This window comes from Phlebotomus argentipes, unplaced genomic scaffold, assembly GCF_947086385.1.
Source record: "Phlebotomus argentipes unplaced genomic scaffold, Phlebotomus argentipes genome assembly contig_15, whole genome shotgun sequence".
NCBI classification, from domain to species: Eukaryota; Metazoa; Arthropoda; class Insecta; order Diptera; family Psychodidae; genus Phlebotomus; species Phlebotomus argentipes.
The window spans coordinates 1,034,937-1,052,360 of NW_026776181.1; the positions used below are offsets into that span (position 1 = coordinate 1,034,937).

General features: G+C 42.1%; 1 protein-coding gene across 2 annotated transcripts; it reads right to left on the bottom strand.

Moving 5' to 3' along the window:
- Positions 1–172: 172 nt before the first annotated feature.
- Positions 173–15,055, bottom strand: LOC132262731 (LIM/homeobox protein Lhx3). 2 transcript variants are annotated; one of them, XM_059762081.1, is made up of 6 exons: positions 14,554–15,055; positions 1,374–1,548; positions 877–1,272; positions 664–815; positions 412–603; positions 173–356 (listed from the first exon to the last, which is right to left on the bottom strand). In XM_059762081.1, exons 1-6 carry the CDS (start codon positions 14,744–14,746, stop codon positions 175–177), a joined length of 1,290 nt encoding a protein of 429 aa, XP_059618064.1. In that variant the 5' UTR covers positions 14,747–15,055; the 3' UTR covers positions 173–174. The 2 variants fall into 2 exon arrangements, with proteins under 2 accessions (XP_059618064.1, XP_059618065.1); XM_059762082.1 differs by lacking the exon at positions 14,554–15,055 and adding an exon at positions 1,628–1,804.
- Positions 15,056–17,424: the final 2,369 nt, after the last annotated feature.

The following is a 17,424-nucleotide window of genomic DNA, read 5'->3' on the forward strand; positions in this document are numbered from 1 at the left end:
ACATTAGAGTTACTTTGTCTCTATCTCATAAATTAGCTTCAATGCTTTCCACAAGACGTCATCGAGGTCCCTGGCATTGGCGTCCGAACCTCCTGTAGGTGCCACGGTCTAGGCGTACGTATGCCAGTATCATTTCTCTCCGCCGAGAATGCTATGGACACTGTGCCTCGAATATCAGTAGTGTGAAGTGCTATTGATGGCCGGAGCATTGCTGGCAGAGTCCCCGAGCCAAGAGTCAGGGCTTGGTGGGAAATCAGGGTATGCGTGAGCTGGACTAGAGTCATTGCTGAGATCGGACACGGCACTACCCTGGAGTCCATGGTGGGAGTTGTGCAGAATTCCACTAACCGGCTGACCTGTAAGATTTGGAATAAAGTCTCGAAACAAGGAGTTTGGATCGGGAAACAATACCCAGCGGTGTGTAGACGATATTGTCCGAGTAAGAAGCGTAGGTGTGTCCTGGTCCCATGGGCGGAGGTGAGTGGCTGGACAGATACGGCGGAGGACTCCCACTGCCGTGGACATAGGATCCTCGACCGCTGTGTGGTGAAGCTCCGTCCTCAAGACCCATATTGACTGTGCTGTAGCTGTCATTGCTCAAATCTAAAGTAAATAGGAAATCAATTAATCCGCCAGGGGAACTTAAATACTTCAAAAACTAACCATGATGGCTGAAACTATCCAAATCCACCTTGAGTTCGTCTTTGTCCAAGAGTTTGTCATGCCTAGGCGAACCACCACCCTTTATTGATCGGAAATACTGGCTCCATCTCGTTCGGCCCGCGTCTTTCTTCAATCGCTTTTCTTTAGCACGCCTGCACCAAAAAATTCACAGATTAACACACTATCTTTTGCGGCTTAAAATCAATCATTTACCTGTTTTGAAACCAAACTTGCACCACCCTCATATCCAATCCCGTATCTTGGGACAGCTGCTCCCTCACATGCCTGGCGGGTTTGGGACTGTTGTTGTAGGCACTCTTGAGTGTCTCCAACTGCTTGGCCGTTATGGTAGTTCTGGGTCTCTTGTTCGGCTGATCCCCATCCAGTGAGCCATCGATGTACACCCCCTTCGTTTTGGCCGCCTCGTAGTCGGGCTTACATAGTAACTTCCTGTCTTCCATCAGGTAAAACTCATCACCTGTGTTGAGCTGCCTTGCGCATATCACGCACGCGAAGCACTGCATGTGGTACACGTTGGCGTGCACCCGCCTCACGACTTGCGTTGGCGGAATGCCGAGATCACAGGAGGAGCACTTGGTGCCATAGCGTCTGTTTGACCCGAAAACGTGAAAGTGGTCATTATTATTAGCCAGGAATCTCGGTTGAGGGCCACGAAGTGATTTTGTGGCCGAGGCGGAAAAGACACTTACTTGAAAAAGTCGTCTTTGCAGAAGAGTTGTCCGTTCTTCGCGAAGCACCTCTCATTCAACTGCGCATGGCACTCACTACATTGGAGGCACTTGGCGTGCCACGTTCTGTCCGACACCTTGAGAATGAAGCGATCCAGAATTAATTCCTGGCATCCACCGCACTTTGGGATTGTAGCTATAAGAAATAGAAAGAAAATCACGGTTAGTGAATTCATTTGAGAACATTGTAAAAAAAAAATATTAATATTCCGTACAGAGGAGAAATTTAGGTAATGCTTCCAGGCAAATCGGAGGATATTTAGAGTCCGGACTGGGAGAGCGACTGGCTAGAAAATCCCTCCCAGCCATCATCAACTTGAGGAGTTCCATCACACCAAAGAACAAATCACAGTTAAAAAGAGAACACCATCACAGAACACGGATGGTTAGATGAGTCCAGATTGAAAGCCAGCTCGATACTGATCCATGGTGGAAGAGCTCACTGCCACAACCAATTTCCCCTCCGAGAGCGGTGGAAATTCACTGACGAATCCACCCTATTGGTTGCCAGGCAGTCTGAAAAGGGTGTGGTTTTCACCCTCTTTAGCGCCATCGAGGGTGAAAACTCCTCACCAATTTTCTATTTACTCACCCTCACCGATCCCCACAGCTTTATTGACGTTTTTTCCTCGCCACGGGCATCCCCATCGACCATTACAAGAACCGAGGCACTAAAACTGTATAATGCGTGTCTTTTGTCACTCCAAGGCGTAGCCCTCCCCACATCGCCCCATCCGAGAGGCTCTATATCGCGACTTTAGCAACTCTAATCGATGGACAAGAGAACTTCTCTACAGAGTCGCTGATATCGCACCCTTTCCTTCACGTGTTAGCCCAAGCAGTGATTGATGAGTGATTTATTAATCCATCTCTTCGACACCATTCAACTGGCCATGTGTTATCAAATATCACGAGTGATAAACCAACATTCAATACTGAGCTTAAATCGCAGACTATTAATTCCTACTTTGGTGCCTTTTTCCACATAAGAATGAGTGGGATAGAGTATTGCCATAAATTTCCATCAAATTGAGCTTCTGGCGGTGGAAATCAGTGCAAAAAGCCATTGCTGGGGACCCTTTCACCCATAAATATTGCACTAATTAGATATAAAGTCACTAAATGCTGAAACGTGTTTTTATTTCTGTCCACTATCTTGAAATGGATGTGCATCCAACACGCACAATTCACCATCAAGTATCTTCTTCTTGAGATACATTCTTTAACCCAAGGAAAAGGGAGAGGCACAAGGATAAAGAAATGTTTCGACGATATCTAAGTTAACACTTATTGCGAGATAAATTGCTTTTTGTTAAAAAAAAAACTCTTCTTTACGACTCCAATTTTTCGTTTTTGTGGTTCTTGCATTAAACTTTTCTTTAAAGAGCAATATAATGAATCAATAAAATCATTCCAACAAACCACTTACAATCCGTCAAAGTCGCACTGAATATTTCATGATACTTCCGCGATAGTTCGGGTTTTTGCACAAGTTTCCACCCCTAATATCACTCTGCTTGAGGGTGAATTGATATTATCTGCAGCATTAGTGAATTGGAGGGTGATTTCCTGGTGAGGATTGTATTTATTCACGCAGGTTCTTAGGGCTAATATATTCCACATGAGCTGAGCACCCCCTAAATAGTCACTGTACCACACACTTTACATTGAAATGGATATCTGTGGGATTACTCTTAATTTATTCAAAAGTCTGGAACAGAATCTATTGAGTGCATTTGCCAGTGGAATGTCTTATGGAGAGGTGATTTGTAGAAATGGACTTATTTGCTGTACGAAAACGGCGACATTCCCCATTCTATGTTTCAAAAAATCCTGGGACAAACATAGGATAATCCGTGGGGAAGCATTCCATGAAGCTGGTGACACAATCCCAACAAATGGAACCCCTTTCCAGCGTGAATTCCGAGCATAAGTGCGTGGAATTAGTATAGTGCAAGGGCGAAAAGTGGTTCTGCCAATTTATCTAATTGATGGCCTGGGTGTTGAAAAAAGCGAACACCCCATATAAGCTCTGCGGAGGGTGTGAGAAAATCGATGGAATTGACCTTTTTATGCGTCATTTCGTCACGATTAAATGCCTGTGGATGCCAGAAAGAAGTCGGAAAGGTCATCAGGTGCCATGAGACATCGTGAACGTGCGCCCAAAACGCCACCCATATTCACGATAACGATAATGACTGTGGCTCATGCCCAAAAAGTCAGGCACGACCGTCGCCTGGGATTATTAATGTTTGATGAATCTGCCTGAACGATGCCATTTGCATTAATTTCCAAGCACTCAGGCTCATCCGGGGTGAGATTGAGGATCCACAGGCACTTTCTCGCTCTGGTAATTAATACACACTCTCTTCATCGACACTCACACCGACATTGTGAGCACCTGGGACGGCCTTTTCGGGGGAGTGCCGCCGCGGATCGATACTGTATCCGGTGGATTGTTTGCAATGCGAAAAACAGACAAGTTGGAAATAAACATGACCCACTTTACACATAAATCTCCGCTATGAAGTTTTTTTTGGTTGCAAACTGACAAATGTAGTCCTTAGATCCTATTCATCATTTCTGATGTTTGTTCATTCATCAAAGGGCTAGAAATTTTCCTTTTATCACGTTCAACTTTCATTTCCAAAATGAGAAGATAAACATATATCGCTTGATATCTCTCTATTTAATTTGTATCCTGTCCTGTGATAATATGACAATATTTGATGAAAATATTGTATCATGAGATGTTGAAGTACACTCGACAGAGATTCCTCGAGTTGATTGCAGCCCTCTTTTGTGCCTCAAATCTCCTCTCATGATCCGAAGTCACAAGCGACATGAATAAATAGAGCAGAAGAGTGAGGAGCCCACTTTCATCGCTTAAGTGTTTAAATGCATCAAATCAATTGAATAAATTTGCAGGATGGTCAGGGGCTGAGGAACACCCCATGTATTGATTGTTTATGTGGCGGAGGAGACGAGTATTTAGGGTGACATCGGGACTCACTCGACACGCTTCCCAGTTGCGGTTCCACACGCTACGTAAGGGTTTCAAGAAACGGATACTCATCGGTAGTGGATGTGAAACCGTTGCGGATTTGTTTCCTGTTCTGTCTCTGAGGGTAATCGGAGAGCAATAATACCTTATTGCCCTCCGACTATGAACATGATGCAAATGAGAAAGGTTTAAGTTTCTGATTCCCAACAAGAAATGCTTTCGTTCTTGTTTCACAGATCAAACATGTATAGAATAAGCCATATGGTGTCCCTAAATTTTATGGCCCACAGAAATTTCAGACCTTCATAAAATTTACCCAATTTTCGGCACTCTACCTGATTGCCCTCAGAGGAGAAACGAATAAGACCAAGTATTCTTACTATTTCCGAATGTGGTCAAGAAATGCCTCCGTTTCGTTTACGGAAGAGTTTCTCGTAATACCTGAAACCGGTTCAAAATTCCATGATGCGCTCGAGGGAGAAAAGTAGTGCAATAAAACATCTGTTTTACAGAAAATAGGCAGAGAAAATGCAAAGTATGAAAAAAGGGTCATAAAACAAGGCTCGGGTGTCGGGATGAAGCAATATTGGGAAATTCCTTCACTAAAACTCATCTGAGTTGTCGATTTAGTTGAGTTCTGGTCGTGGTTGAATGCAGAACAAGTAGAGTGCAGTTCTTCATCGGATAATAAGGTGAGAAAAATTGCATTTATTTAAGTACATTTTGGTGAATTTTCAAAATGTGCATTGATTATGCTGTTGTAAAATAAATTGAGAGAAAATTTGATCTAAATTCTGCGCGTATAAACAGTAAAATTTAATAATTTTATCGTTTTTCAGATGGACAATGAAGCCGCGGGAAATTTCACGGAATCCGGGATAAGATGACGCCGGAGAGTGCTAAAGATGGCCAGATTCAGCATAATCAACACTGCCGTTTGGACAAAAATATATATTTTAATTGTATTGGATTCCATACAAGAAATAAATACGAAATTGCTTCCAGAAATAACTACGAAATTATTTCTTGCAATAGGAATGAAAATATTTCTTGATTGAATTGCGAAATTGTTTCCTGTAGTAAGTATGAAATTATTTCTTGCACTAGTAACGAAACGATTTCTTGAAATGTCTCGAAGGGCAATTATCCTTTTTTTTGTTCGAGGTTTATTGCCCTCCGCGCCCGAGCGTAGGGGCAATAAAAAAAAGGGATGATTACCCACCGACACATTTCAAGAAATCGTTTCGTCGAGGTAAAAGTGAAACGCATCCAATGTAAATTCCCCATAAGCGTTATGGGTCGGAAACAGTTTCTTGAAACCTATACGTAGCGTGTGGAACCGCAACTGGGTTGTTATTGAGAGCTTAGTGGAAGTCATTTCGAGTCATTTGGACCCTTTTTTCGCTGCTGGTGCATTCATCGCTTGCCATCTGTTAATATCCTCTAGACAATTCGTGAAAATCCTTTCTGGGAAATTGGAGTGACTCCATTGTTGCCAAGAGAAGCGTAATCATTACGAGATTACAGAGATATGATTGCTTTTGGGCTCTCTTGTTCCCATTGCTTGAGATTTCAATGAATGCCTGTGTGGTCAGTTCTGCTGCTTCAATATTTATTCATTTGGTCAAATATTCACCCAAACGAGAGGCACAATCTTCCTCTTCTTCCTTGCATTTCAAAGACGTCCTGAGAGGATTACGACTCTGGCTGGTGTCCAGAAGAGTAAATTGATATAATCCTGTGTGAATGTATCTTCTAATGTTCCGCCTTCTTCGTAAATACTAATCAATTCCCAAGTATTATTCCCAAGATACACATGCCAGATATAGTTGCAATCATCCAGTAAAGGTTACCAAGGGTTTCATAGTAAATATAGAAAAAGGGGCTATTTGTTACGCAAAAATTTGAATGAATGCTGATAAATACAATTCCTTCAATGGCACATTGAGATAAATTCCTCTAAAATATATAACGAATTTCCTTAAAATTATGGGAAAACTAGAAAAGCCACTGACCTAATTTATTATTGAAAAAAGAACAATCAATTTCGACGTTGTCCATACGATTGAATTTGGTGAATTGATTGAATTACGCATGGTGTAATTTGTACATATACGCTCTGTGTGTGCCTTTGTGATGCCCATGCAATATGAATGGCTGGGAATTCAATTAACAAAATCAAAATCATACCCACACCATATGCAGAACTCATAGTAAATTCATGTGGTGTTGATACAACGTTTTCCGAAAACTTTTCCTCAGGGTGATGCCATATTCTTTCAGCTGGGAGCTCGTCTTATCAGGTGGAGTGGAAAGTTGGAAGGTGAAAGAGTGAATCTCATCACTAATTCATACTGCAAAACCCGAAGCCAAAAAGTTGGCACAACAACTGGAGCTCCTTGAGTCCTAGGGTGAAGACCTGTGGCCACTCAGGAGAGCAGATCAGAGACTCTGTCATTCCATATTAATAATTCACGGTACTTGGACACAATGAGAATTTATTATTAGAGCTTTGTGGCTTTGCGGCTGTGCTCCAACCACTGATAATCCCGTCTCCACAGAGGAAGCTTTGAGCATGGCAAATGTTTATTTAAATTCCTAATACCAAACCCCCGGTTAGGGACTTTTCTTTGTGTCTTTCTCACGTAATTATTCCGCCTTTTATTGTTGCTCTCCTCCCCATCCCACAAAGGTTGATCTGATGGTGATGATGTTACAAAAAAAAGAAGTGAGCAGGGAGAGAGAGAGAGAGGACAGAAGTTTATGAAAATGGAGCTTTTAGTGGTCAACAATATATCCGTAAATCGTTAAAGTTTTCAGCAAATGCTTCCGACTCTTCGTGTTTGTATCCCCTATGCAAAAAGAAACTCCAGCATGAAAAAAAAACTTCTACCAACATTTTACCAACCACCCACAAATATGGCATTCACAACACAAAAGGACGTAATAATAAAATGAGTAAACTTTTTTCATGGCTTTTTGCGCGCCTTTCTTCATTTTGACAGTCACTGCACAAGTTTTGATTGTCCAACCCCTTTTCAGGACTAATGTTTGATTTTAAATCATCGCTTCGTGGGCGGGAGGATTTCTTTTGACTGTGAAATCCATCAAAAGACCTCACCATCTGTTCACTTCACCATCGCTGAGCATTAACTTGAGTAAATTACCCCGATCGAGACATCGTTTGCGTGTCCCGAAAAGGAAGAGTCCGATATTTAGTGTTATGTAAATCCATAATCAGTCAGTGTCCATCATTGCGTGCGTTCCGGATCACTTTCTTCAGCGGCTTTCGATGACTCTTCAACCCCTTGCGTCATAAAAATTGTCACCCTCTTGCCGTTAGAGTGGCCCATTATATTTATGAGTTGTGTTCGTGTCACCTCATTTTTATCGGTAAACAATTCTACCAGGGAAGAAGTTAAAGTCACCCAAAACCACCAGCACAAGTCGTCTTTGTGTAAAATTTTAACACTAATTATACAATTTCCTTTTGACTCTCACATAGTTCCATGTAGAATATGCGAAATATAAACATATGTCTCGAAGCATAACTCCACGCTCCCAACTTTGCAAGTTCCGTGTCATTAATCGTGCGAAATTCAACGCTAAAACACTCTAAAGTGATGGATTCAAGTGCTCGGCGGGTGGGCTGAGGAACAGCGAGACAAGGATGCGACCCTTCAAGTTGTTATCAAATTATCCCTGTGAGATGGGAGACTTTTACGACACCCCCAGGAATTGTCTCTTGGTCGTCATAAAACCACCCTCTCTCTAGCACTCCTACCATGACATTTCACACACAGCACGAGTTCGGGAGAACATCCTCGCCATGTCTCTAAATCATCCGCAAATGACATGGAAAATGGTAACATCTGTTTTCCAGAGCTTCTCCCAACTTCAGGATCACATATAAAATACTGGGCAATGAATTAAATTATCTTGTTGCCATGCACTTGAGCAATTTTTACTCGACTTATGCGCTTGTTTTTTCAACATTCAATGTCATAATTTAATTAAGGCTAGTTCTTGCAACTCCAGGAGACACGAATGTTTATCAGAACATTCTTTGTGTGTAGATTCGTCTTTAACCGATTCACGGGTCAATTGGTGAGAAATGACGGCAACCATATATTGAACATGTACATGAGGAAATGCTTCAATAAGTGAATAACGATTATACCAAAAGATATTATAAACTAAAGTTGTTTCAAAACTCCAACATCTCTCTTTCTTCTTAGAGAATCTTAGAGACTTCAATGCCAGAAGTGGGTAAGACTATCCTTTTTGTCACAAATCGACATTTCGTTTTCAGAAGAAATATTTAATTTGTAATATTCAGAAACAATAACAAAGATATTGGAAAGATTACACATTTATCTGGCATAACATAGAAATGTAGATAAAAATAAGACTACCAGAGCGAGTAATAGTTTTACAAATATCGCAAGTGAGCAATACTTCAGAATTTCGTGGTGCTGAAAAACATAAAATATGAGGCAGAATATTCGAACGACACTGAAAGAGCTCCACACCTCTCGTGGGATGTTTTGGGGTCAAAATGGAGCCCCCTTGTTATTGCCCAGTTTCTCTCTCCATTCTGCCAGGTTTTCAATCCATATCCGCCTCGGCTTTGCCATTGATAAATGATACAAAACACTTATTGAATTAAAAATACAAAAGGCTCCATCGGTTTTCCGTCTGCCAGGCACTTTTCAGGTCACTTCCATTGGATAATGTGGGAATTGTTCTGGTATTCTCGGCGTTCCTCCCCAATTGCTGCGCTGGTGGTGTTGGCAAATGATGCCGAGAGGCTGTGTAGTGCCCATAAAATATGCTCATAGTTTATATTGAATTATCGACACGTGTTGTCTCTACGGAGATAAAATCACCAATCACGCGACTCTCGAGGGATTCTTGGTGGGTTTCCTCATCAACAGCCTCCGCTCCCGCCTTCGCCACGTGCGCCTCCAGAGCTGTGGATTATTTTTCCAGGCAAATTAGGATTTTATTTGTTCAGCTCTTCATACGCCAACCAAATTGTGTTTATTTTCAACTAAACGTCCCGAAGGACGATAGCAGAAAGATGAGAAGATCATATTCGGCAGAGGATGAAATTTTTCTCATAGATGAAAATCCTTGGTGGATTTATATCAATCTTAATTCAATAACTTACCACCCCTTCTGATTATTTGATGTGACGTTTTTCTGCCGTTCCTCTCCCAGTGAAGCCTCCAAAGTTTCCCCCGAAGGATGAAGGAAAAAATACGAACAGGGGTTGAACTGTTGGTTAGTCATTTTGCTCATCAGAACCCCGTCCCTCGGCATCCCAATTCAGCCAGAAAACGTCAATTATGGAAGACTTATGACTGCAGAAATGTATGGTGCTTCTGTGTTTTTACAGACTCTAAATTTTTACCCACTTCAAACGAATTTTGTGGTATTTTTGGATGATTTAATCCAGGAAGACTTTCTATTTCATTGGCGCTACAGATTTTTTCTACATCATGATTTTTCATCAACATTCTGTGAAAGACGAATTCCCTCCCATTGAAAACTCAAAACAGAGTTCCACACATTGTCTGCAGCTCGAGGCAAAAATCCATTCGGACTTCATATGCAAACAGTTGCCTTTTTCGTTGAGGTTTCCGCCTCGGGCACTAAACTCTCTCCCCACTTGCGGAAAACCCTTGAATTTTCCCACACCCAACCAGCCACATTATGGGAAATAATTGAAAAATGAGCAAACATTTTCGGCGTGCTAATTGCTAAGAATCACAATGGTCCGCCAATGCTCAGGTTGCGTGAAGACTTGCTCGAGTTGCGCGCAACCACAGCTAAACACTGACACGTGCCCATCACACTTGCACACTTCCGGATATTCAGTCGTATTACTTGGGCGGTTTCTGACGGAAGATGCTACATTCAGAGAATGCATCAAGGATTTCCGGAACATTAACTGATTGAAAATTGACACATTCTCTGTGATCCAAATCCTATACGTTGGAATTCCATGAATAAGTTATATACTTCTTTTTATTTAATATTCACCATTCAATATTTGCCCTGCTGTATTGATTCTTGTTTATTCTACTTGAAATTGCTGTGTGCTGTATGCTTTCAAACATAGTTATGGAAACAGTCAATATTTATTTGGGCACTTGGGTGCATTGCAGAGGGAAGTCGAGTGTAGAGATTTTTTGTGTTGGTCTCCTGCTGACATGGTAGAAAGGATTTTCCCTCTCGACAATGGAATCCCGCCAGAAGGTGCGATTGTAGGTGGTAAGATACATGAATATGGGGCAAAACAAGCGCCGTGAATCATCACAATTTCAAAGCAGATGATCCTCAATGGCGTCCCACCATTAGTTGCCATAACATTTAAATGCCCTGCTGCTACCACGCCAAATAGTCACGTCATGCTGCCCTAAAATCCACGCTCTCACCCTCCCGGAACAAAGACCCTGGCGTCCACCCCGCTGCGTCGCGAAATGATGATTGACTACCTGACTTAATGCTGTTGCCTCCGACCCTCACCCGACCATTGCAAGAGAAAAGGGTGATTGAAACCATCACCTTCCGTGAATTTAGACGATAAAGCACCACCGATAGCATCGACCTGAGCTCTTCCTGCGATCCTGACGAGCCCCAGAGGCACAGATGTTCTTATATTTCACAACGCAACCAATTTTTCATCGCCCACAACCATATGCGTGCACCGTGGATTACAAATCACAAAGTGAGGCGCGCTCTTTTGTGGTGCCATCAGTCAAAGTCTTCCCTCAAGTACCCTGCAATTGCACCTCCTCCACCTTCTGCAGCAGCACGTGCCGATTGTTGTCCCTTCTAGAGTGGGCAAAAAAGACACACTGGAGGACAAAATAACACATTATCAATATTATGTGTGTCGTCTCGTGAAACACAATATCCTTTTCCTGAATGCTGTAAGGTTTATGGGATTTGGAGGAATAAACGGCAAGAGGGTGTGATGTACAAAAAAGACTCGATCAAATTTCAAAAGTTACTTCACAACAATAAGGTTTCCAACATCAGAAATTCACATATCGTGTGAAAATTCTTGATAAAGGTAATATGTTTTTGAAATGTTTAACCAGGATATTCAGTTTATTGGAGATTAAACTAGCCAAAGTATGGTCTAAAATCTGATCTTCGTCTTGATATTTATCTTTCGAGAATAGATACACGAAATATTCGTGAAATATTTGAAACATTGAAGCCTATCGCATAAACCAGCTAAGGAGTCTCATTCCCACGGAACGCGGTCACTCGCGCGACTGAAACCCTATCCGCCCATGCGTTCCTCATCATTGTTCTTTTTTCCTGTTTAGTGCTAAACGCCAGGCTCTTCCGCCCCCTTCGCGGACTCACGTGACCCACCCGACACGCACGTGAGGGCGTATGTTATTAAGTTAAAAGGCTGTGGATGGGTGGCAGCCTAAAGTGAGGTCGATGCATATTTTATAGACATTGGATCTCATCGGGGGGAATTCAATTAGACACACTTTGTGCATAATTGTCGGGCTAATGGACACAGAAATCAATTAATTGTGATCACACGAGAGTGCTTGTCGACGAAAGTATCTTTTTCTTTGTCTCCCTGTAGGATGTTTTCGTAAGCGGTAGGATTCCTTGTGGTGAAAACGCCTTCGCAATGGAACGAGATGCCCAAAATGAGGGGAGAAAAGTCTCAATCAATGCGCCTTTCTTTGTGTCGAAAAGACGAGGATTCAAGAAGAAGGCATCCACATGAGTCGCTTCTAAAATCTCTCTATCCCTCTTTTATCTATTGGCAGAATACAAAAAGAAAATCGCCATTGTGCCATTTTCCATGACATTTTTTCCAACCCTCCTTGTGTGCTGTCGATTTGTCCGAAGAGCTTCCATCCTGGCACACCCCCTCGTAGAACAATCAATCCGACTCCCGAGGGGGATGCGGAGGAAATCTAAAAGCATCGATCTTTTATTGTTTGGGTGTTACAAAGAGACGTGTTTCCACATACAAATGGCCGGAGATAAGAGCGTGACTCTGATAGTAATTCAACCTCCTTTTCAACTTAAAGTACTCAGAGACAGAGAGAGAGACAGAATGAGCTTTTTTCTGACAAACAGCGGCTCTTGAGCAATGTGTACAAGAAAACTCACTATCAGTGCATTTTCGCCGCCGTATTGATCTTCAAGACTGCAAAACTTCTCAAATTGAGTCTCACGAAGTAGAAAATCCACTCGAGGGAAACGTGACTCACTTTTGAGCACACGAGCGCAGGAAAAAATCCCCACAGACATTAAGTTAATAATTTTACTGCAGAGTTGTAGAAAATGGTCTGAATATGTAAAGAGTCTGGCGGTCTTAGGGGAAAGAATTTAAGGGTTTTCTCTCACAAAAAGATTGGGTTGAACGACCTGATTTTGCATCCAATGCTCAGAATTCTCTTAACAGGTTCTTTCTGGTTCATTCTTATGAAATTCCTTCTGTCTAATCCTTCTGACAATCAATTTAATCCCCTTCACACAACTGCAAGGCTTGAAATTTCGAAAGATTGTGTGAAGAGCCATTTACAATCAATCACTAATCTTCCACTTTTGAAAACTATATAATAGTGTGCGTTGTGCAAGCTTATAACATTTCCTTCAGATCAACAACAATTCGATGTAAATGTTATCACGCACTAAATCGATTTATTTCTTTGGTACAAAGATCACTTCTTTGGCCACCAAATGCGTCTTCCTGCCACCTTGTTCACTGACTATCAAGTCGATCACAGTGCCGAAGATAACCATCGGCAGAATATGTCCACTCGCAGAAGACATAGTTTGTGTTTTCTGTGGCCGAGCAGAACAAGTCGTGATAAGATTCTCAGAAATATTACGATTAGAAGAGTGGTGAAAAACATGAGCCAGAGATTCTTGTAAGTGATACTCGAGTGGCCACAAAAGGTGTCACACGATGGGAAATCACTACCCATTGTGTCACAATTTCATTGATTACAACGCTCGTCATCGTGGGTGCTCTTGAGCCACCCATAATCTAGGTATTTCACCAGAGCCAGGGGTATTTAAGCTGGCTATACCCGAAATAACCCTGGACAATCTCACTCTGACGATTTGCGAACTTAATCCTCAACTGAGGCTTCTTCTAGAAAGCTTTATCCGTTACGAGAAATCTCAAGCTCAGCCGAAGATATGAAGTGGTGAAAGGCAGTGTGATAAGGCAAAACTGTAATCTAAAGAAATCTCTAAGTTTTTTGCCACTTTAATTTAGATTATCAATATGATTGTTACGGAACAGGTAGAATATCATATGAGACCACAAAAATTGATGCTGAACTCCATGAGCTTTTCGAAAATATCACAATTGAAATGGATTATTAGTATAAATTGAATTTGATCGAATATGTAATATATTTGTGCACACCATCATTGTTGGAATTAATGAGCTTATTTTGCATTAATCAAGTGCTTAACTTATTCTATAGCATCTATTCCTCTCCACCACTGTACTCTATGTACGCAGAGTCAATATTAAATAAAATATTTCTTCCTACTCCGACAATAGAAATCCCAAATCAATTTTGCAATATCAATACAGTTTCTGCTTCGAAACACATCGAGTTGCAATGGCTGAAAGTCGCCACGACACATTGACGAGTTAATACGTACAATTGTGATTAGAGGTGAGTGGTGTTGAGTGGAGAAAAAAAGCAGAGAGTGTCTCCTTATCGCACTTGAAATGACAATTTAGCGACTGATTTCTGATTTATTCACAAATCTGTCATAATCGCTCACGTTCTATTGAAGTGTTGTGTTTTTGAACATGACAGGTTTTCGATAAGACCCTGTAAAATACAAATGTATGTTGCGTGGAATATCGCCACTATCTCTTCAGCATGGACACGGGCGGAGGTGGAGGAGTGAGTGGGCTGGCAACGAAAAGACTCTAATCAGATTCATACCCAATGAAGTGATTTCTCTGACACTGAACGATGGGGAATTTTTCCAGAATTTTCAGAATGGTGGTGAATGGATGGGAAAGAGTGCAGAAATTCAATGTGGATTTGTTATCATTCACGTTTATGGAAAGTGGGTTATGCATGCCGCCGGGAGCGCGCAAAACATGCTTACCTTCGAGGGCCTTGTTGCGAGCGATGAGGGCGAGGAGCATGTCGGGGTTGGGGTGGTCAGAGGATTGCTGGTCCACGGCGAGATTCGCTGGCGCCATTGCGTGGTGTGTCTGGCCCATCATTGAGGACACGAGGGGTAAGTGGGGCAGAGCCATGGAGGCCCCGTTCGCCGATGAAGTCACGCACACCGACATTAGATCACTTGGCGAGGACTCTGGCCTCGGCTTTCACTGATAAATCCTTCACTGCACAGAGAGTCACGGACCAGGAGATTCCCGATCCTCGAGCTCGAAAGTCAATCACGGTCCGTCATACACTGAAATGTACTGTTCATTTTGTGGCGATATGTGACGAAGGAACTGGTGAGCTTCTTCACTTGCGTGTTATCTCTTTGACAAAAGTGTATGTATCAGTGGGTAGAGGAAAAAAGAGTAAATAAATATGGAAAAAATAGATACTACTTATATGTACTCTATTGGAAACACAAGTAGCTTATCACCTTGACGCGAAGTGTATATTTGCTATTAATACACTCATAAAACCCTCACTTTTTCTCAGAAACACACCAATTTGATCATTTTGACGCACTTCAGGATCCCTTGAGTCAATCTCGCGGTGCGCGGTGTCGGAGCAGCAGTGCCCGCGGGATCGTCACTGGACGGCTGCTTCTGACTGATGATCTCAGGTGGAGACGCGACGGAACCTAGCCCAAGACGCAGGCAGAAGGTGACTGAAGCACGTGTGAATTCTCGGAAAATATTTTGACGACTGAAAAGTGTAAAATTCCATGGATGGCAAACATGAATCTGCGTTTCAATCTTTTCAAAAGCCAGCAAAATCAATGGGTCTTTCTCACAATTGGTCACACAATAGTGGATCACAAATCCGTTCCGATCATTTAACAGCACAGTTCACCAGATCACCGGCCAGCCCGTCAGTGTGCAGAGTCTATCATGCTGAAACTTCGGACGGCAGGCCCAGGAGGCTGCATTCTTGAGCTTCGGAGCCACATTGCAATTCACATGCGCACCCATTCGCCATTTCATCCCTTCCTCGTGTCCCGATATGGCTTGGCGGGGATTGGATCCACCCTCGCGTTGCTAAGCTGGTCGAGCGAACAGCGACCCGCCCATCTTCAGTAATTTTCCCATTTTCCACCCTCGCGCTCGGCTTTTCTTGCAAAACTATCCCTCCATTCCAGGGGTGAGTGCACCGAAAGATGATGTATAGCCCGACACAGAAATGGGTATCAGTAGGTGGAGTAACCATCCATTTTCAACCCCTTCTTCTTCGCCACTTTTTATCCTTTTTCAATATAAATGTCAGCGCAATGCTCCTCACCATCCATCTCGTCTCTGCGCAAAAAGCAGGGATGAAATGCAAAAAGCCTAGGCTTTTTCCTAACCATCCGCACATTAAAGTTCGCCTGGAGATTGTGTCTTCCGACACACAGTCATTTTGTGGTTAACCAGAGAGGTATTTTTTGTTCTCATGAGGCTTTTTGTTGTAGGAACGAAAAGAGGATTCTAATGTCAGTCAAAGTTATGTCGAGTTCTTCTTTAAATCTGCAATTAAGTCTAGCAGAGAGTTGAAGTCACGCTCCTGTCATGTGATTAGCATTAAATGAACTCTATGAGCAATTCTGCATTATCCTGAAATGTTTATAAGTATTTGAATATTCATATCAACTTATAAGTATGAAGAAAATTCATATTCTTTATGATTATGATCTTTTGAATTCCACAAGTGATAAAATATTCACCAAACAACGATTTCCAATTTTCCTATAATAATAACCATAATGTGCTTGCGTCTCGACGCATCTGCGAAATTTACTTTCAAGCTTTTCTAGACTGTCGTTCAAGGATACTTACCTGATGAATTAACCATATCAGATGGATTTATATTCAGTATATATTTATTCAGTGAAAATCGATTCTTTCTTACATTTCAAATGACTCATCTGCTTATGATTCTCCACAGTTGAGCTGATTAAAAATTCCAATCGAGAATATCCCCTTACTTCAGAAAAGTCTTGGAGGCAATGTGAAGAGGGAAGCAGTTGAAAGAATTCACAAATACCATCCTTCGGAGTGAAATCCAATTCATTTGGCTCGGGGTCTCTCCCGGAAAACTCCGCGTACAAGTGTTTCCTCACGCAAATGGGAGATGGTTTTAAGAATGAGCTAAATAGAGGAGACAGGGATGATGGTGAGGGTTGTCATGGGAACCATAAAACCCGACTTCATATTTCATCCCAGCTAGATATGCTTTTGGGTAATATTCTGTAGGGGTGCTTTTTGGGGAGATTTCACCCGATGACAAGTTATTTATTCATCGGTATAACGTCCGTTTCGAGCTCGCTTCGCCATTGTTAGTCCTTCAATCTGGACTGCAAATATGTTTATCCTGGAAGGAGTCAAGAGCCCCTGTATCGTAAATCCCTTCAAGACACTCCACGGAGATGAGAGAGAACAATTAGATTAACCCATTATGGGGGTCTCAAGATACTCAATATTGCCGTATGAGATTTTGCGAGCGAGCGCAATATTTGGAGCTTAATGAGAAGTGATTGAGTAAATAATGAAAGACTCACTCACCAGTTTAATCCCTTGAACATTCTCCACACGGGTGTGTGTAAAACTTTAAGCTTATCCTCATGGGGGATGGAATATTGCGCCCTCCCACACAAGTGTTATCACCCATGGCGGAGTTCTGTTAAAGGATGCCTCGAAACATGCCTGCAGTGGCAAAATTGTTCGCACTATGTTCATGCGATGGGAATGGGTGGTGTTTTTGGGGGTGGTGGGTGGATAAATTGAGGGATATTGTGTAACATTTTCCCTTTACGCTTATTTATGCTTATATATAT

Coding starts and splice junctions, on each gene's coding strand:
- LOC132262731 (XM_059762081.1), bottom strand. CDS start 14,746: ATGTCGGTGTGCGTGACTTCATCGGCGAACGGGGCCTCCATGGCTCTG. Junction 816..876: donor CAAGTTTGGTTTCAAAACAG/GTAAATGATTGA, acceptor TTTTTGGTGCAG/GCGTGCTAAAGAAAAGCGAT. Junction 357..411: donor TATCGTCTACACACCGCTGG/GTATTGTTTCCC, acceptor CAAATCTTACAG/GTCAGCCGGTTAGTGGAATT.